The sequence below is a fragment of the Protopterus annectens genome, chromosome 8.part0, assembly GCF_019279795.1.
Source record: "Protopterus annectens isolate FY-2018-M chromosome 8.part0, PAN1.0, whole genome shotgun sequence".
Lineage (NCBI taxonomy): Eukaryota > Metazoa > Chordata > Ceratodontiformes > Protopteridae > Protopterus > Protopterus annectens.
In genome coordinates this window covers 358,346,651-358,368,362 of record NC_056741.1, presented here as the reverse complement: position 1 = coordinate 358,368,362, position 21,712 = coordinate 358,346,651, and the positions used below count along the sequence as shown (strand labels likewise).

Genomic DNA, 21,712 nt, shown 5'->3' with positions numbered 1-21,712 from the left:
TAAATCCAAACTTCTTGCAAAAGAAGGATGTAATGCAATAAATAAATAAATAATATACTACTGGAAATAGACAATCCTTTAGATAAGAACATACCGTATGAAGTGTGGTGGGCAGCTTGCAAAGCAAGAATGAGTGGAATTTCAATTCAGAAAGCATCCCATTACAAAAAAAGTATACAGAGAAGAAGAATATAAACTACAGACCAAATTGAAAGAAGTTGAAATGAAAATTCAAATCAAATACAGCTCAAACCAAAAAACGCAGATGATAAACTTACAAAAAGAATTATACCTCTTACATTCAAAACAATACTCTTTTGTTGAGATAAAGATGCTAATTAGATATGCTGGCAATGCTCAAACCCCTTCTAAACTGCTAGCAAGAATAATCGCAGTCAAACTAGCAATACCAAATATAATAGAATTAAACTATGACGGAATGAAAATTAGTACAAATCAAGAAATTGCAAAGACCTTTGAAGACAGATACAGGAACTTGTATGGACCACAAAAGCAAACTAAATCAGAAGCTCATACAAATTTCCTAAGAAATTTAACCTTCCCAAAAATAAATGAACAACAAAATGAAATATTAAGAGCACCATTCACAAAATAAGAAATTCTAGCTGAAATAACTAAACTAAAATCAAGTAAGGCACCAGGACCAGATGGTTTCATGAATGAATTTTACAAAATCTTTGTCCAAAACATAACAAACAATTTACTAAAACTATACAACCACATCAGGGAGCTTGGCATTATAGATCCATACCTAAATGTCTCCAGAACTATTTTTATTCATAAGCCTAACTCAGAAAAATCAAATCCACTAAACTACAGACCAGTCTCACTAATAAATATTGACATCAAAATCCTAGCTGCTATCTTAGCAAATAGACTTAAAAGACTGTCAGTAATCATTTCTCCAGAACAAGCTGGGTTTATCCACTCTAGGTAAACCTGGGATAACACGCTTACCCTAAGGTATGCCATGGCGTTAGACACTAGCAAAGCCTTTGATAGAATTAATCAAGAATTTCTATTTGAAAAACTGTCATTCTATAATATTCAAAAATAATTCACTGACATAATTAGAAAGATATATAAAAGCTCATACACATCAATTAAAATAAATAAAATAGAATCCAAACCAGTAAGAATCATAAATGGTATAAGGCAGGGTTATTAAAAGAATGAATATTATTCAAAGAATCAAATCATCACATTGTATACAAAATTCCTCTTTACTGAGTAAAGTACAAATCAAAGAAGCTTAGACAAGCAACTTAAGGATGGATCAAATACAGATACATCTCTCTCATGCTTCTGCCCTTTAGCTGCTCTTATACCTGCTGTAAATATTGTCTCTAGTATGCTGGAGTTTACTACACCATGCAGTTAGGATAATTCTATGCATTTTCCTGTTAATATTTGAAAATAAATAGCAAATGGGTTTTATTCTATGTGACTTAGAAATATGACTTGATTGCACGTTGAAACAAATATTACTTTGTATCTGACAATTTTCATGATTGTTTGTATTGTTAGCTACTGTAATATACTTTTGGAAAACAAATAAAAATAAACATGGAAAAAAAAAAGAAAAAAGTCAAGGACACATTACTTGCACAGACAGCAGGCAGAAACAAATCTGATTTTTTTTTTTATTCTGCTTTGGTCATTTGATGTTCAGTATTGACAGGTTTAACTACCTCACGTGATACCCAGTCTTAACAACTGAAGCTGGGTGTGTTTAACATTTGTTAAGATTGGGTCTCACACTATAGAAGTGCTTAACTGATTTATCTTTTTCCAGATATCAGAGTATAATCACCATGCTCCCTGCATAACAGTGCAATTATGGTTAACCTCTTACCTTAACTAACAATTAGAAGATCGGTTGTCTACATTTTTTAACTGTTTTGCTTTTATTTCGTGCAAATTGCAATTAACAGTATCATTGCCACGGTGGTATGGCAGTAGCATTGTTATCTCACAGCAAGAGGTTTTCCCGTTCGATACCAGGCTTGGCTTGGGAGTGCCTTCTGTGTGGAGTCTGCATGTCCTCCCTGCGGTTGGGTAGCATTCGAAAGACATGCATGCATAAATGGGCGTGCCTTCATTGAAGGTTGGGCGTTGAGTTGGCACCTCGGCGTTTTGTAAAAATCTACTGCCTATCATTAGTAGACTGGAGTTCCGCTGTGGTGACCCCTTACCAGGAAAAAGCCAAAAGACAAACAACAACAACAACTTTTTCTAGTGACAACTGCAATGTGTGTTTTCTTTGCTGGAATTATTTTCTGCTAACTGAAACTATCAATGCAAAGCTTGCTTCTGTTGGCATTCTGAAGCTCATTTTTCTGTGAAGCTCCACCCCCAGTATGATGTCATGATAGGTAAAGAGTGCTAGACTAGAGCCAGAAATACTGAAGTGTGGGAGGATTTTTTTGTAGCCTTTCTCTTGTTTTCTCTGGGCTTCAACAGTGACAGAATAAAAAGCAATGTAAATCCTGTCATATTCAGATTTATAATTTAATCAATACTGCACTGAGTGTTTTACTAAAAGCATTACTTTTCAAGGAGTTACTGTTAAGTTTATGCCATGGTGAAATATGTTTTATCTGTGTGTTGCAATGTTGGCCTCATGCTTGTTGCAGTTTGTTTTTAAAAATAGCATGAGCAATGTATTTTGATTATTTGGAAGTAGTTACTCATTTATTTATTGTTTTCAGATGTTTCATCCAAAATATGATATTAGTTATGCAGCGCATGTCTCTCAAGTGTCCAGAATATTGTAGAATATACTTTACTGGGTTTTCACATGCACTCATGCATGTGCACACAAACACACAAACTTTAACACAATACCACTACATACTTCATGTGAGACTCCCATGTGCACATCATAGTCTATCTCCATGATCTTTTCCCAGCACAATCATTCCCATCTCTCTCTTTCACCATCCAAATAGTATCAATTCTAAGCCTTTGTTACCTTGTCAACTGTAATACATACTGGTGGTCCAGCTGTGTTACATTTTCTTCAGAAATAAAAAAGTGTGCCAAATTTCACTCCTTTGCCCAAGAGCAACTCTGAGTGTATGTGTATGTTCATAGGTTTATAGGTGTGTACTAGGCTAATGGCCCTGGAGCCTTTACAAGCCTAGCCCATAGAAATGCCCTGGCATTGTGCCATCTGATGTTAGTTCCAAGTGCCTCTATCAAGTAGAGCCACTGGAGTGATCCCCGGGGTGAACTTTCAATTTCCCATCCACTCATCAAGATTTTTCTTGAAGAGGGCCAGTGAGGTGCTCTGCTTGACATGTGTGGGAAGTCTATTCCAGAGCATGGGCAGTCTGTGGGTTATGAACCCGTCCTTCCATCATGTTCTGTTGATTGTGGTAATGAGGTTGAGGTCTCTGAAGTGTGTGGTGAGGAGGGATTGGGATTTCTTTAGATGTAGCATTTCTAACAGAGTTTGGTCAGACATGGCTTTGTAAGTCAAGCAGAGATCACCTCTTAGTAGATGATATGAGACAGAGAATAGCTGGAGTTTTTGAGTCTGTCCATGTAGGATATGTGTTTAAGGCCTAGGATCCTCTTCATGAGGTACTTTTGTGGCCTTTCCAGCTGTTGCATGTGTCTATTGAGGTATATTCCAAATGAGGTATTATACTCAATGATTGGTCTAATGAGGGAAGAGTAGAGAGAGATGATGACCTCTTTTTTCCTGGATGCAAAACCCTTACTAATGAGATGTGCCACATAGATGGACTTTTTGACCACAATGACAATGTGGTGGTCGGAGGAGAGGTTGCTGTCAACCTGTGCCCCCAGATCTTTTATAAGGCTTCCAGTGGTCAATGGACTCCCGTCAGTTTGGTAATTAGTGGGAATTGAGTTTTTCCCAAAGGGGATGACGACACATTTTTTGTCATTAAGCTTAAGGCCATGGTCTGACACCAGTCATTGGACTATTATGATCCTGGTGGTGGCTGAAAGGGTCTCTAGAGAAGTTTACTTACAGGGGTGACAAACTATGTATGTACATGTTTGTATAAATAAGTACAACACGAATCTACCAACGACACTAACAAAATGCATTCAAAGGATTCATTGTGAAACTAAACACGCTTTCAATCGGGGACTTGTAGTTTGCTATTCTGAGGTTGTCAAACTCAAGAACCATTAATGGTCAGAAAATAATATGTGTATGCATTTTGAAAAGTGGAGGGTGGTACGTGGCTATAGACACAAGGGGCGGCAGTACTGGTGAAGCAGTAGTTTTCCACTCAAAACGGGGACCCCGGAAAGTAACTCACATGGATGGTTGCTAGGTTTGCACGCGGCACGCTTGTTTTGCACCCCATGCTGCACGCGTTCACTGGGGGGCGTGTCTGACTGGCAGCTGTATCTTTGCACTTGCTCTTTAGAGCGTCTGGTGGTTTAACTGTATAAATAGCCGAAGAAGGAAGGTAGCCTTCAACAGATGAGTGTTGGTTAGTGCTGAAGTTGCTGTTGTTATAGTTGCCAGCTGTTTGTGAGGCAACTCTATCAAGACCTTTCGAGAATGGATCCTCAGAACTGCCCTTGTGCTCAAGGTAAACAGAAGTTGGCTGGTAAAGATGATTGCATTTTGAAGTAATCTAATGACTAACATATGTGGTCCTTTTCTCTGGGAAATAAACATGTTTGACTCCTCTTTGTTGTATGGAGAGATTTTGGTAGGGGTAATGTGTATATGGGTGTGTATGTGTGTGTGTGTGTGTGTGTGTGTGTGTGTGTGTGTGTGTGTGTGTGTGTGTGTGTGTGTGTGTGTGTGTGTATGTTTGTGTGTGCACCTGTGTATGTAACAATGTGTGACTAAGCATCTGTGAGAATCATTACAGAACTCATTCCTAATTTCAAACAGATCCATACCATTCACTAAATCCATCCCCTTCATACCAAACAAAAACATTATATCCATTTGCATACTGCTGCCATGCAAAACATTAACAAAACAACAGTGCACTACTGTGAACCAACAGTGATAACAGTAAGTTGACCTCAAAATGAAAGAAATGCAGTCACCAGTTTAAATTCATTTAGTAATCAGTAGCAAAATAAATTAATTATATCCTAGCAGAAACCATGGTATTTGCAATTTCCTAAATATATTTATTTTAGCTTTTGCTTTTCTTTACCAGGAAAGTCCTGCTGGGTAGAAAACCCCTTTTCAGTAGAGGACCTAGGAGAAACAACTCAGAAGATATAAAGTAGTATATATATATATATATATATATATATATATATATATATATATATATATACATACACATATACTCACACAGTGATGAATAATTTGAGCATATAATACTGAGAAATAAAACAATGATTATTTGAACACATAATAGTGAGAAAAAAAACTTGAATAGCTATATTTGCATAGTCAGTATACAAACATATTATAATCATAATACAGGCAATACAATGGTATGAAAAATGATTCAATGGTAGATCAGAATGAGGGTTTACACTAACAAAGTTTTGATAGTTGGACAGTGGTAAACTGAACTTTCTTAAGAATGCAGAGTCGAGGACAGCATGGTACAGTGTATACAGTCAAGAAGATATAGTAGTACTGGATAGAATATAGGAATACTGGTCAATTAGTAATTTTAAGAGCAGGATTTCACTACAGTATGGATCCTCATCAGCATCGGTATTGCTGCCACCTCAGCTTCTTGATGAACTCAAATAAGGGTAATCCCTGTAAGGATTTAAAATTCAACATCAGAAGTTGTCAAAGGAAAAAACTTCAAAGACCAATACACATAAGGTTCAGTTAAGGCAGTTTACTTGCAGCAAGGAGACAAAAACATACAAATACAAGGATTTGTCTAACTACTAACAGGAAGTATGTTCATTCTTATACTATTTTACAAGACATGGCCTTCTAAGCTGACGTAATCAAACACAACTTTCAGTATTGTTCTACAGCAGATGTTACTTCAGATTTTCTGCTGACATGACTAGATTTGTGAGAAAATTTTCAGAAAAACAACCTGGCCTTGGTGACCATTAATCCATTTACAAGCATCTATTGTACAGTGTTACTTTTCAAGGTATTTTTCTAATACAGATACAAGCAAATGCTGATTGCAGTTCATATTTTCAAGCAGGCTTTGTACTAATTATCTGTAACTTCTACAGCTATTTTCTCATGGCACAGCGGAACTTCTTGTCTAAGTTTCATACAAGTAGTATTGTTCTATTCATTATTTTCCTAACGCAAGCAGAAATCACCTGCTTCTCAGTACATTTACAAGGCACAAGCAAGATTTTAGCTAACAGTACAAGGTCAGAAAGCAACTGCAGTTTGTACAGATTTATGCAGTATGAAATAGAATAAATTTGTTAACCCTATGCTCTAAATGCACTAATCATATTGGTAATACACACATTAATAAATATATTTCTAACATTTTCTCCCTATTAATACTTTTATTCTACTTTCAAAATAAGCATAAACAGTTTGTTTTCTTCTCCTAACCTCTTCCACTCAGGATTTGTAGTTAAGAGAGTCATTCAGTTTAAACTTCTTCAAACTCAGTACTTTGATATAAGGTGGCATGTCTATAAGGTCTTTAATCAGTCTTTTCATGTAGGGGATACCACAACAAACACATACTCCCAGTAGGAGCATACCTACACAAATGGCAATCAGGATGTTCATTAGGATGATACCCCACCCCCCAAACCATTTCTGGAAAAAGTCCGTCAGTGGGTTTGGGTCTGGTTTGGTCATGGCCGACACTTGCTGAATTACCTCAAGATGATTGTCTATCTCATGTTTATGGTCAGGAATATACAAACAGCATTCTTCTTGGATTAAAGCGCACGTACCACCTCTCGCCGCTAGGGTGAAGTCGAGAGCCATGCGGTTTTGGAGCACTACAGTTCTCATAGCATTCAGTTCATCAGTCACCAATTCGAGAGCAGAAAAAGTTGCGTTGCTCATTACTTCGAGAAGTTTTGACAGTTTTCTCAGCTCCCAGATTGATTTCACTGCTCCATATGCTGGTAATATGCCTGTCCATGATATAACACTATCACTCAAGTCCATGTGTGTCAGTCCTTTACCTAGAGAGTGATGGTCTTTCCAACGTGCATTGATTTGTCCCACTGGATTTACAGGTTTCTTGATGAATTCTCGGACATTTCGAATTTTCCCATGAGGCAAAACTGCAGTGTGTCGTATGGCCGGAACCAGGTAACCCAAAAAACAACTGCCGGACCAATTCTCAGGTAACCATTTGTATGCCTTTCTGCCACACACAAAATAACAATCCTCTACTTTAGTAGTAACTTTGCTATGAATGTACACTCGCCCTGCATGAAACATTTTTCTATCAATTATAGATAGCTGTTTATAAAGGACAGAATTATGTTTTACTTCATCAAGTGTTTTGTGCATCAGTCCAAGAAATGAATCATAGTTTGTATTACAATAAAGATCTACTTTGTTACCTTTAGTGTAACATCTATAAGGAACAGTCACATTGCAATTGCTCCAACCCACCTGAACAGTATCATTTTTATAAAAACACACAGTTCCGTTTTGTGGAACAGACAAGTGCAATTCTATTTTATCTTATGCTGTAATGGTTGAGGTATTATAAATCAAGTTCTCCCAGGTCTCATTGATCCCTAGGGGGACTGTAGTCATTAATAACCCCCCGTATGCTGCCGACAAAGCTGTGCAAATCCAGCAGTTGGAAACATTGAAAGTCTCAGCATACACATATTTAATTGCCTGGTAAGTGTTAAAGTTTGGATGCCAGTTTATGAGTAATGCTTCACGTTTATTCAGTTCAGTCTGTGTGGCTGGGAAAGAAAAGGCCACAACAAAAATATCATTGTCACAAATACTGTTAACAGGATGATTATGCAATACTTCTGAGGAAAGGGTTGTTCTGCATTCCTGTTTCTTCTGGACTCTATCATTTTTGCTCTTGGCATGTAACAAGATTTATGTCCAGTTCAAAGTTTTTAACTAATTTACAGTGCATCAAGTGGATCCAGGAGGCACGCTCCACAATTTTGACTGCAGTGGGTGTTGATAAAAGCACTTGATATGGACCTTCCCACTTCGGAGACGCCCAATTTTTCCTCTTAACTATCTTCAGCCAGATGCATGCTCCAGGGGGCACTGCCACTTCTGATGGTCTGGTTCATTCTTTATCTGAAACAGAATTTAACTGCAACAAATGTTTAGAATTTAACAAATTACGCATATACTCTGCTAATGTACTGTCAGCTTCCTGGTCTGCAGGCATGAGAGATTTCCACTTAGGTATATAGTAAGCCCTTCCAAAGAGCTTTTCAAAAGGAGTCAATCCTTTTGCATTCAGAACAGTTCTCATGCTCAACAGTGCCAGGGGCAGACAGTACACCCAGTTTTTCTGCGTTTCTGTCATTAATTTTCTTAGCTTACTCTTTAAAATCCCATTATGCCTCTCTACTAGCCCTGATGATTGCGGGCGATACGCACAATGATTCTTTAGAGAAATATAAAAATGTTTACTTAACTGCTGTATGGTCTGATTCACGAAGTGTGTGCCGTTGTCACTGTAGATCCTTTCCGGAATGCTGAATCTAGGGATGATTTCTTTAACAAGCACTTTGGCCACAGTCGTAGCGTCTGGATTTTTAGTCGGAAAGGCTTCCACCCATCTGGAAAACATATCTATAATGACAAGACAATACTTCTTATTTTCACATGTATTCAACTCTATGAAATCCATACAGATAGTATGAAACAGATACGGTGGTGTAGGGAAACTCCGTTGCTTGGGCTTTAACACCCCTTGTGCATGATGTTTATTACAGATGTGGCATAACGAACAAATTTTTTTAGAGTAGTTTGTAAATCCGTACGTCATGAACACTTGGTTCACCAGCTGTACCATCCCCCTGCTGAGACATGGCACTGCCCATGGCTCAACAAAGCTGCATATCTCAACAAATTAGATGGCAATATCGGTTTCCCTTCTTTAGAGATGTACAGCCCCTTTTCAAGAATTGCTCCTCGTTTTACCCATCTTTGTTTTTCAGTTTGCATAGTAAGTGTTTGCATTGTCTTTAACATTTCTAAGTCTAAAATCTCAGAGGGTTGTAGTTCCTCATTCAAAAGAAATACTTGTGAAGCTGCCTGCTTTGCAGCTGTATCAGCTCTCGCATTACCTTTTGAAATCCTGTCCTGTTGCTTGGTTTGAGCTGTGCATTTACAAATAGCTACTTTCTGAGGTAACTGAATAGATTCTAAAAGATCTAAAATAAACTGTGCATGATTGATTGGTTTGCCAGTAGATGTTATCATTCCTCGATTTTTCTACTGTTGTGCAAAAACATGTACAGTAGAAAAAGCATACTGGCTGTCAGTAAAAATGTTTACACATTTACCCTTTGCTAAGGTACATGCCCGTGTCAAGACAATCAATTCTGCTGCCTGTGCAGATAAACTATGTGGTAAAGATAATGCTTCTATAATGTCTGTGTCAGAAACTACTGCATATCCTACTAGGTTCTATCTTGCAGGACCCCTTTTGCATGAGCCGTCCACGTAGTATGTCACCTTGGCGTCATCCAAGGGAACATCTGTAAGGTCTTTTCTAGGCAGTGTCTTTTGCTCAATCACCTGCAGGCAGCTGTGTGGTGTGCCATCTGCAGCGGTTGGGAGCAAGGTGGAAGGGTTCAAAGTCGTACATCGTTCAATTGTCATATGAGGTTGGCTCAACAATATAGTCATACAGGAAAGATGCCTAGCAGGGGAAAGATATGCTACCTTCTCTTGCAGTAAAATAATTGCGACTACATGAGGCACTCTCAATGTGAGAGGGTGGAACAACACTACTGAGGCCGAAGCCTGTACTGCCATTGCAGCTGCAACTACTGCTTGTACACAGTGAGGTAAAGACCGTGCCACTGGGTCCAGTTGTGATGAATAATAAGCAATAGGGCGTTGCTTGTCCCCATGCTGCTGTGTTAACACTGATGTCATATAACCTTGCTTACAATCTACAGTTTGGAAAAAACGTTTATGATAGTTTGGTAATCCCAAAACTAATGAGGACGCTATTAACTGTTTCAGTTTGCAGAAAGCAGATTCTGCTTCTGGTGTCCATTGTATCAAATCCTGTGGTGCTATAGGCTTTTTATAAATCAAGTTAGTCAATGGTGCAGATTCCAAGGCATAGTTTGGAATCCAACTCCAACAAAAATTTGTTGTACCCAGGAAGGACATCATTTCCTTCTTGGTAGTGGGTTTTGGTGCTGCAAAAATCACTATTTTTCTGTCCTCATCTAATGTTCTACCTTCCTTGGATATTACATATCCTAGGTATTTAACTTGTTTTTTCCAAAGCTGCAGTTTATTTTTGCTTACTTTATTCCTTTAGTGGCTAAAAATTGTAATAGTGCTATAGTGTCCTCTTTACAATCTTGCTGGGTGGGGGACGCCAGCAGGATATCATCAACATAAAGCAAAATCTGACTACCTCTTGGTGGGGTAAATCCCTCCAAGTTGCTTGCCATTTCTTGTGAGAATATTATTGGACTTTCGCAATACCCCTGTGGTAGTCACGTATATGTATACCTTTTCCCCTGAAATGTGAATGCAAACCAATACTGGCTGTCAGGGTGTATTGGTATCAAAAAGAACGCATTGCTGATATCTACCACAGAAAAATATTTCTGTTGAGGTTTTAAATCATTCAACAGGGTGTGTGGGTCTGGCACCGTAGGTGCCCTTGGTATTACTGCATCATTTACAACTTGTAAATCTTGGACCATACGCCACTCTCCATTTGCTTTCTTAACAGGAAATAAGGGTGTGTCACACGGTGAATCAGGAGATTCCACCAGCACCCCTTCCTTAAGCAAAGCTGCTATAATAGGTTTGATTCCTACCTCTGCATCTTTTCTTAAGGGATACTGTCTCTTTTGTGGTCTAAATGCTCACTTTGGCATAATAGTAACTGGTCCTGCTGTACGAATAAGTCCTACATCTGATTTCCCTGTTGACCACAGATTTTCTGGTATATTCTGTAAGGCATTCTCTTCCTCCTTCAATAGGAGTGCCAATCAGCTGTCCTTGCTAGACTGCAAGTGTACAGCTGGGTGGGTCTGAGTTATCCAATTCAGCTTCTGCACTTGTATTCCTTGTTCTGATAGTTCTAACTCTGTCTGTTTTTCCCATCTCGTGACTTTTTCTCCTAAGTCTACCCATTTTACATTCTTGTCCTTAGTTAAGCTAACATGTGGTAATCGATTAGATTTATAATGTGCAAAGAACTCCTGGGGCAATGAACAGCGGCTACACTGTTCCCTTCTGTGTCCCAGTACAGATTACGTAATACCAGTCTGTTTGCATGATTTCTAAACAATTCTTGCTCATATTCCTTATCAGGTCCTGGTGTATTACAATAATACAGAGTACAATGCAATAAATGCTGTTTATCAATGTCAAGGGAGGGGAACTTGCTGATGGCTACGTTCATCAACTCTTCGGTCACCACCCCTGGACTAGTCGTAACCAAGTCCTGGCTGTACCAATAAAACATTTCACCCTCCGATTGCACTGCAAAGGTATCAATTTGTCGCTGTGCTTCCATACCCTGCATAGTCGGAACTACTGCTATACCAAATAGCTGCATAAGGTCTCTGCCCAAGAGGTTTACTGGGCATTTTGCAGATACAACAATTTTGCTTTTCTGGGTCAATCCTGAAACAGGATCAGTTATCACAATATTATGGGAGAGGGGCTCCCGATACAGCTGTCCATTAGCTGCTTTCACTAATATGTAATCAGGTGACTCTGAATTCTCTGGCAGTTTGGAGGGATGTACCAGGGTCCGTGATGCCCCTGAGTCACACAAGAATCTGACTTCCCTCCCTTCTACCAGGAGTGTAACTTCTGGTTTTGGGTCTGCTAAATAGAGCTCTAAGCTCAATAAAGCCAAATCCAGTATTTCATTTTCTTCACTATCCGTGACTTCCTGCACTTCCTCTGTTTCTTCTGTCACATTCTCTACTCCCTCTATCACATACTCATTTGTCCTTTCTCTGCTATCCCCTTCTAGTGATTCCTGATTACCATATAGCCAGTCCTCACCCTCCTTATCCTCCGTGGTTGCCTTCTTGTTTTTCTTGCAATTCCTTGCCAAGTGTCCTTTCTTACCGCATTTAAAACATTCACCCCTTTTCTTTCGCCCTTCAAAGTCCTCTGATCGTTGATCAGATTGTTTGTTTCCCTGGGCATTTTTCTTGACCTTTTTACCAGACTGTACTACATAAACCTCTGCTCCATCTTCTACAGAAAATACTTGGGCTTTCTTTTTCTTTTTGCTATTAAAATGCCTTTCGGCATGCCTAGCATATTCAAGCAATGACTGTAACCTGCTTGTACGATGATCTACCATGTGTTTTGTAATAAAGCTGCTTATAGGTGCAATATTGCCTTTCAAAAATGCATTCTTTAACTGCTGCTCGTATGGGGAATCATGTGTCTGGTCTTCAGGAACCTGCATTCCACAATGGTTATTAAAACATTCTAATAGTCTGGCATAATATCGGTTAACAGCTTCACCTTCCTGTTGGATGCATTGATTAATGCAAGTCCAGTCTGCCCTAGGCTTCCATTTCTCAGAGATTCGGTCTGTAAGACCTTACACTCTGTTGTCTAACTCTGCGCTGCTATGTGGGAGGGGCCTGAGCGCAATATCATGGGGATTCCAGTCGCCACTAATCATGTGCCAATCTGGTCCCACAATTTGTCTGACTACTTTTTCTACCTCTTCTCCATTTAAATTATAACTCAGCCTCATTCCTTGCAAATCTTCTAAGAACTTTCTAAAATTAACTTTTGGATGGGGAATTCCCTCAGTGGCTTTCCAGATGTCTTCCGGAGTCCAGGGTCTATACACTAGAATAGTTGGGTCCTGACCTTCTTGCCCTGCCTGAGGATTAGGCACTTCTATAATTGGGCATATTTCTTCTTCACTCATAAATCATGAATTTCTACCCATTTGATATAACTCAATGTCCCCTTTTGAGTTTCCTGCCCGTGTTCGAGACCTGGTCTCGACGGGATCTCTAACAAACGGTTTCACTTTTGTAGTGTCTCTACTCACAGTGACAGTAGGATATCGCAGGGGTGGACTAACTTCTTCACTTGCCTCATATTCTGGTAAGGGAGGCGGAGGGGCTGATGCTATTGCTAACTTATTGTCCTCCTTATCTAAAAACATTGCTTTTGAATTATTACTCTTTTGTTCCCTTCGGTTTACTTCCTCAATCCACCTGTGTGCCTGAGGAATTCCTAATTGACGTTGCTTTTTTACCCGCCCTCTAGAATCGGTTTTAAGCTGTTTGACAAGTTTGACAAGTGAGGATTTCTCTAGTTTACCATCAAATTCATACTTATTAACCCATTTTGAGTAGTATTTAATATTATCAGCATGCTGTGACTGCATGTATTTTGCGTCTTTGGTTAACGGTGGATTTTGGGACCTTTTTGTACAATTATTACCCATTTTGTTCTACCCTTTTTAATCATTATGTAACACCTTATTTTTAACGTGGTACCACGGATGTTTTTATAGTCTCTTCAGAATGACTGCCTACCTGCTCTGTTTCCCTGATCTATGACAAGACAGTAATCTTTCTGTCCCTGACTTAAAAATAAAGTCTTAACAGAACAAATACAAATCTAGTCCCTGATCTAAAACAGAAAAAGAAGGTAGATTCACCTTACCTGAGCCTTTGTGATTGATCACCTGGTTCGAGTAAACCCGTCCTTCAGTCCTCCGATCTCCATTGCTTCGCCCTTGGGACCAAACCACGCCAACCGTGGGTAAATCCCGCATTACCCACACCCAGGCGTGGGTTATTGCTATAATACATGTGACCAAGAAGACATAACTGTATAGGATAAAGCAGAAGAATACTGGCCTTATAACATGCGAAATAATACACTTTTCAGTACTTTTGTGAGGGGAGACAAGGATCCTGATTGTTAAGCCTGAAAAAATGTACTACTTTCCAGCACTTGTATGTAATCTGAAATAGTAAATATTGCTGTGACTGAAACTTTCACAAAAAAAAAACAAAAACAAAAAAAACTAAGGGACGCAAGCTGTGCCCAGGAGTGTAAAAACTCCTGAAAATTATACAACTCCACAAAATGAAACCAAATGAGAGGCAACATTCAGAAGGTCAGACTTGCCTCATATTGCATACTTTTGGTCGAATAAGATTCCTTATAAATGCTTCACGCTGGTATCACTGTAGAGCAATACTGACTCATGTAGCTCTGTCTTAAAATGTAATTTTGTTTTCTTTTGTTTCTGTTCACCCTAGAGTACATGATGCAAAACTACCAGGAGGGATGGCCCCACAACTATGTCTCACAGGGAATGTATTGCCTAAGTTCATCTGATGCTTGGGAGCCAAGTGATCAATCCCTGATTGCCTCACCTGCAGCAGGCTCCTATGTGGGGCATAATTTTGAGGAGCGTAAGCAAAGCCTGCAGGAAGCTATTTATTTACAACACCTGCAGCAGCAACAACAGCAACAACAACAACAACAACAACAACAACAACAACAGAATTTGTCATCACAAACTACTCCCCTAGTCAACATATGGGAAAACCAGCCAAACCCCAATGCCACCTACTACCAGGAAGAGGGTGGCTATGTTGCTTTACGCTGTGAGGAAATGCAGGATGCCCAGCTGGTTGAAAACACACCTCTCCTGAACAAGAAGTCATCCCCAGAGGAGGATGATGTCTTATGCAAAGATTTGGAGTCACTCTCTCCAAGGGAGGAGGCTGAACATGCAAATTTCTGCAGGAAGGTTTCTGATGTGACATCCTCTGGGGTTCAGTCATTTGATGAAGAGGAAGGTGAGAATAATAATAACTGACTGCACTTGGAAAATGCAAGCCAAAAAGAGATACTGATATCTTAGGCTAAACAATTGATTCTTCTAGCCCATGGAACTTAATTACTCAACTTGGATGTTTGTTGCTACTCTTTTGAGAAGTTAGGGTGCTTTATTTGCACCTACTCAGAAATGAATAAGCAATGCATGTCTAGAAGGTGGGTCTGAATAGGCCAGTATCTCTTAATACTGCCCTTCAGGTAGGTTTCCCAAGTGATGCCAGTCTAGAAAGATTTTTTAGGGAGCATTTTACACTGCAAATTGTCATAATTATGTATTTATTTATTTATTTATCTATTTATTTTCATGCAGTTCCTTAGGCAGAGATGTCTGCTAGCCAGACATGCTGGTGCTGTCCAGGTGTGCCCATTATTTACTGATGGATGTCGTCTCTGTAAGTGCTGTCACTGAGTTGCCTATTTCTTCACTGTCTGCTACTAGGGAGATGTGTGATACTATGAAGGCTGCAAAGCACATTGCATTATTGATAAATAATTGCATCATGTCAACTGTTTTTAATTGATCTGAAAATATCATCCTCTTGCAAAGCAAGAAGACTGAGTGGATAACTAATGGGGTAAACTCTGTTTGCCTTTGGTTACAAGTTTTAGTGATGTGAATATACTTTCTGGGGTTAGAAGCAGTGATTGTGTGAAAGGTTTTAAGACTTGCATGGGATATTTATTTCATAAGACAGGTAGAGACAGTAAAGTAATATGGGTGGCTGGTGGTCTTTGACAGTTAAATTGCTGTTTTGTATTTATTACAGTACATAAGAAGTGCCAAACATGGCAACTGACTTGCCAAAATAATTTTGTTTGCCACTCTGCCTTCAGAACAATAAATTCATAGTCTTGTCTAGCTACTTCTAAAGGTCAGAAAGAAATGAGAAACTTGAGTGAAAACAGAAGCTGTAGCTGCATTTCTAGACATTAGCAACATGGAAAAACTGCTGCTTCCACTCTGTAATACTTTCTTGCTACTTCCGGAAAACCAGTCATTCTGGCCTCATCCTCACAGCTGGGGAATACATGATGGCCTTATTGACCCAAAAACAAGAAGAGATATCTATCACTTCTGTTAAATGCTGTGTCACTTTGGGTTACACAGTGCTAGCAAGAGAGTCAAGAAAAAGGTGCACCTCAGGCAACTAATATTGGAAACCCACAGGATAGCAACATGGCATCAATCAAATTTCATTAGAAAGTAGACTGCTACAAATAAAATTGAAATTTATGACAATTTACCGACTCTCCAATAATTACCTTTTCATAATATACTCTAGAAATTTAAGAGCAGCAACAGCAATCACGATGTAATATACACTTCGTGCTCATGCCTTCAGGTACTAAAGCAATGGGTCTTCTATATGAAATTCCTTAAAACGGTCACTGAAATGTTGTTGCCCTGATCCTGATTCTCATCTGGGTTCACATTGTCAAGTAAAGTCTTCTAGTTTAGAAAGTTCTGACAAAACATTTTGCTGGTGAATAATGGAATAATGTCATACTGATTTATTTTCTTTTAATCCCCAAGTGGAACAAAGCACACATTTGAAGTGGTAATGTCTCTTTCTGAAGCAGGTAAGTATGGGAATGAATACAGAATGAGGATGATGGTCAGTCTCTACTCTGGCAAGTAATGAGTGACAATGTATGACAAATCAATAATGGCTCCAAGTCAAGCTACTAACACATTAATTAAATACAAAACATTACCTGTAACCTTTCTGTTAATGAAAGAATATAGTTTGAATTGTGCCGTAAAAAATTATTTTGCTGGATGGCCGAAAGGTACTCTGTTTTAATAACCAAATCTTTGTTTAAATGGCAGGATCAGATACTTTAAATATGAACTGTGATCTTTTGCAAATAATTGTTATTTAATGATGGATGTGGTTTTTCTCTGAGCCTCTGTTTAACAGTAATGCATGGTCAATGGATCAGAAATACATATCTTTAAGGACCGTAACATTTTATGGTGAAAGAATAAAAAAAGAAAAAACATTAATGTGAGAGAAAATCCAAACTTGGGCAGTGCAATACAAACTCTGAAGTTGGATATAGTTTGCTTTAAATCTTGTGAAGAGCAGAATGTTTGCTTCTATATGAAAACTTTCAGACTTCTGGATTATGCATGTGCTGCAGACTATGGCTTACATTCTTTATTGTCAGTGTTTAAAATGTTTTGGAAACTGTGAGTTCTCAGGCACAGTGTATGTTAATCACTGTTTATGTCACATTCCTCATTTTATGCATTTATTGAAACATTTATGAATCATGGGTAGACCACCGTCACAGTGTGGCAGATCTTTTCAGATTTCTTGTGCTGAAGTGATTAAATGAGAGGATAGGTGTTTTTCTTTATTTTTTTAGATTCCGTTTTGAAAGTATGTTATTATTACAAACTGAAATATGTGTCACTGCCTTATTGTTTAAAAAAGAAAGAACAAAAACTGTTAATAATGGCCAAAAAGTTTCTAAGGCTAATTATGACTTAGCTGTTTCATCACTTAATATTGACTTTCCTCTCTTTTGCTTTGTCAGTGATGCATTTTGGGTTTATAAGAAATATATTAAATTTACTTGCAAATAGCTATATTTAAGGTACTCAACATTGGATGTTTACAATCCCATTGCCAAAATGGCAAAGATAATCAATTTAAAATATTTTTTCTTTTAATTTTTGAGAAATGTTTTCCAAATTTTCATTGTCTTTAAGTTTGTTCTGAGCTGTGATGCTCAAGCAAATTCATATTCAAGTTGCTGGTATTTTTCATAATGCACAGTTATATTTAAGTATACTTGAGAAAACTGACTTAAACTCTGCAGCTAACTGCAAAAAGAACATGTACAGAATTAACATGCATTGAGGAACAAAGATACAAGAAGATATCTTTACTTGAAGAGACTCTAAGGATAGATTCAAATATAGAGGGGAGTTGACTATATTATCCTGTTGTGGAATCTTTATATAGGCACCCACAACATTGCCTGCTGCCTGTGTGTGATTTTTGTCTTGTTTGTACTAAGGATGGAAATGAAAAAGTGCTCAGTTTACAAGGTCAGTGATATGAAACATGCTGAAATAAATTCTTAATCTTCTCCAATACTTTAGGCAAACTACAAAAACTATAATGTTATTTATATATATATATATATATATATATATATATATATATATATATATATATATATATATATAATAACTATAATAATACAATAATATAATAATGTAATACCCAAATTCAATAAATAGGAAATGCTGCTAGAAAATACACTTTGTCCAGAGCTAATTAAATTTCTAGTGCCAGCACATGATTCATAAAAATGTGCTAGCGAATACTCTTTTCAGATTAATTGACAAAGTGGTTTCATTTATTTGTTACCAAGTTCCTACGCTAGTTCAAAGCATACTAATTTTCTGTATTTAATTAGGAATACCTACAATGCATACCATTTTAGTAAAAACATATATCAACATGATTATAATCTTTATGGTTTAGTTTTTATTTATTTTTTAGCATTCTTGCAATGTGATTGCAAAATGCTTTTGCTGGGTGTAAAGTATATTGTAATCCCACTGGAAATGTGAACCTTTTTTATAAAAGATCAGTGTAACAATATATCATAACATGTGATTTTGCCATTTTCTGCATTTCCCCTATAATCAATGTCAGTTTCATGACTTTAACGGTACTGATAGTTAAGTCAAAACAGCTGCCCCATGATTCTTCAAGAAAAAAATGCTCATGTAAAATGCATGGGAGAATTAATATGGAGAATGGAAAAACTCATATTCAAAATAATGAAACCCTTGAAAAGTACCAAAAAGTAAGTTTTGCTAGGGGACAAGACCCTACATTTTATATCTCTATCTATCTATCTATCTATCTATCTATCTATCTATCTATCTATCTATCTATCTATCTATCTATCTATCTAATTTTGTAGTATATTTTTTGCTCCAGCCACAGAATATTGAACAAAAAACACTGAATCACAAAACATTGATCACAGCAGAGCAAGGAAAATGGTCATGCCCCCTGCTGGAACCACATTATAACCTGTTCAGGAATTGTACAGTATTTTTTGTTTCAATGTTTTTTTGTTATATATTTTGTTATTTGAATAAAAACATAAAAATATTCAATATTTAGGAGTGTGTGTATGTGTGTGTGTGTGTGTGTGTGTGTGTGTGTGTGTGTGTGTGTGTGTGTGTGTGTGTGTGTGTGTGTCTACATGCGTGCATGTATGTGTTGGTGCATTTGTGTGTGTCTATGTGTCTTGTATAGTTATAAGTTTACAGAAGTTTTTTTAAGACAAGATGCAGGGTTAATATGGTTAGGGGCAGGAGGAGTTTTGGGGTAGATTAGAGCACATTAGAAAGGTAGAGGAGGGGTGGGATTGGTGATATGCATCTGGATGATGACACTTTCTGAGACCCTGCTGGAGACCAGAACTTAATTAATAGACAGGATAGGGTACAATAAGTTTTGGCAGATGCTGACACCTTGGAGTAGGGGTTGTAGGGATTTTTTTATTGCTGCAATTATACTTCAGTATCTAAGGGGTTAAGACTATCATTCATACATAAGACAGCTTCTATATGCAGCAGTTGTGGCTCCTAGGTCTACTCTGCTCCTGTGGTCATAGTTTACATTTGCCAGCATTGGGAGTATGGCAAGTCCAGTCTGAGAGGGGGGGGTGGATGGGGATGGGCAGTACGAGTCACCAGGATTAGGTGCGCATATGTGTGGGTAAGGTCTTATTGCACGGCCATGCTGCTGATGGAGAAATAGTCCAAACTTTATACATGACAAATCAAACCAAAAGAAAAGAGTACTTAGCTGGGAAAGCAAATAACTTATTTCATACTTAAGAGAAAAAAAAGATGAAATCACCTGAAAAAATGTCTAAGGAATGTAAAATCACAGAGAGTGAGGGAAAGAGAAGAAAGTTGGGGATAGTATTAAGTCCAGGTGAACATTGTCTATGGGTTCCAGTCAAAGGAGGTCTTTATCAAGTTCTGGATTTGAACATTATTTTTAGCCAGAAAACTGTATCACCACCAGCAACCAGCATCAGTATTTTGGGCTTCTTAAGTAAAAAAAAACAAAAAAAATTGACACTCAGTGGCAGCTGGTGACTTCAAAGCAAAGGGGGGCTGCAGGAAACAACTAAATGTGTAGGGCTAAGAGGAATTGAGTGAGTCTCCATTGCAGCATCAGTGGCCTTAACTTGTGACCATACAACTGATGTGGCCATTCATTTTCATCCACAGACTGTCTCAGTTTACTGACTGTATATACACCTTACATGTCTGACTGCGATCACCAAGGACAGCCGTAGACAAATGACTCTGAGGGACCCCTCACTTGTTCCACACTAGCCCTCCCTGTGCTTCCCCAGTCAGCCACCCCTGTTTTGCCCTCACTCTGGCTCTTGCCATCCATATAGATTACTTCTTCCTTGATTTTACACACTTAATCTTACTGTTTAGCTCCCACCATGCTTTTAACAGACTGTAACTGCCAAGATTATACCATAATACGTATGGGAATGCAAAATAATGAAGCCAGGGGTCTTGGGGCCCCTACCCCTATACATCACAGGGTTGTAAATGACCTGATATGCATCTTGGAGCTTATTTGCAACATTTTAATTTAGTGATGGCCTGAACAAAAACAACAAAAATGAGTAAGGAAAGAAATACAGTCTTATATTTTTTCTTTCAAGGAAAAATAAGTTGTGTCAGCAGCATAATATACAATGCTATCAAGACAGATTTCCCTAAAACAAAAAAAAAAACTGAGAAGACAAATATAAAGATATACTAATTCTATAGGTTAGACTGGGACAGAAGTAAAGTACAAATAGTCATTGTCATATATTATACAGCTGAGGGTCTGTGAGAACAAACCAAAGCACATGGCTAGAACCCATACAGACACAGGGAATACATGCAGACTCTACACATTGTAGTCACAGCCAAAACTTAGCCACATAACTAAGCGCTGTCAGATGGCAGCACTACTGAATGTGACACTGCCAGTGGCCAGCTGCTATCAGAAACTCCCTCCCAAACCACTACAGATAGAACCTCATTGAGTGTGATGCTGATGTTGGACTATGATGGAGAGTGAAAAAATATGGCCAACTTGCTACTTTTAGATTCACAGGAATGTGTCAGAGTACAGTGTGTGCCCCATCTAACATGAGTCTAAACCTCTAACCTCATAAATTAAGGAGAACAGTAAAAATGGTGAACAAAAGATAAAAATTGGGGACAACTATTGCATTTATATACTTTGAAACTTGAATAATAATAGGTTTTACATTAGTGTTCATTTTATGAAAACTATTAAGTTCAAAACTCAAATGTCATCATTACTTACTGACTACGATCTTCACTGATTTGCCAGGTAAAGCACAAACTTTACAAGAAACAAACCAAACATTGACTCAAAGAATCAGAGACATTCTGCAAAAATTGAAATCAGTTCAGAGCATCTGCACCCAATGCCACATACACACACTCATTTTACCTATGCACACACACACACACACACACACACACACACACACACACACACACACACACAAACACACGCACACACAATGTATCCATCAATTACTGCCATTTCTATGACTATGATTTTATACCTCAGGCATTTGTTTTCATCAAATGAAAGAATAAATACATAAGTAACTTTCATGTAGGAA

General features: G+C 38.1%; 1 protein-coding gene across 1 annotated transcript in view; it reads left to right on the top strand.

The window, feature by feature from the left end:
* FAM131B (family with sequence similarity 131 member B) overlaps nucleotides 1-17,588 on the top strand; it is a 1,261,947-nt gene extending 1,244,359 nt beyond the window's left edge. Inside the window, exon 7 of the mRNA XM_044079869.1 lies at nucleotides 14,404-17,588. Coding sequence (XP_043935804.1) covers nucleotides 14,404-14,969 — 566 coding nt within the window. The 3' untranslated portion in view covers nucleotides 14,970-17,588. The remainder of the gene's footprint in view (nucleotides 1-14,403) is intronic.
* Nucleotides 17,589-21,712: the final 4,124 nt, after the last annotated feature.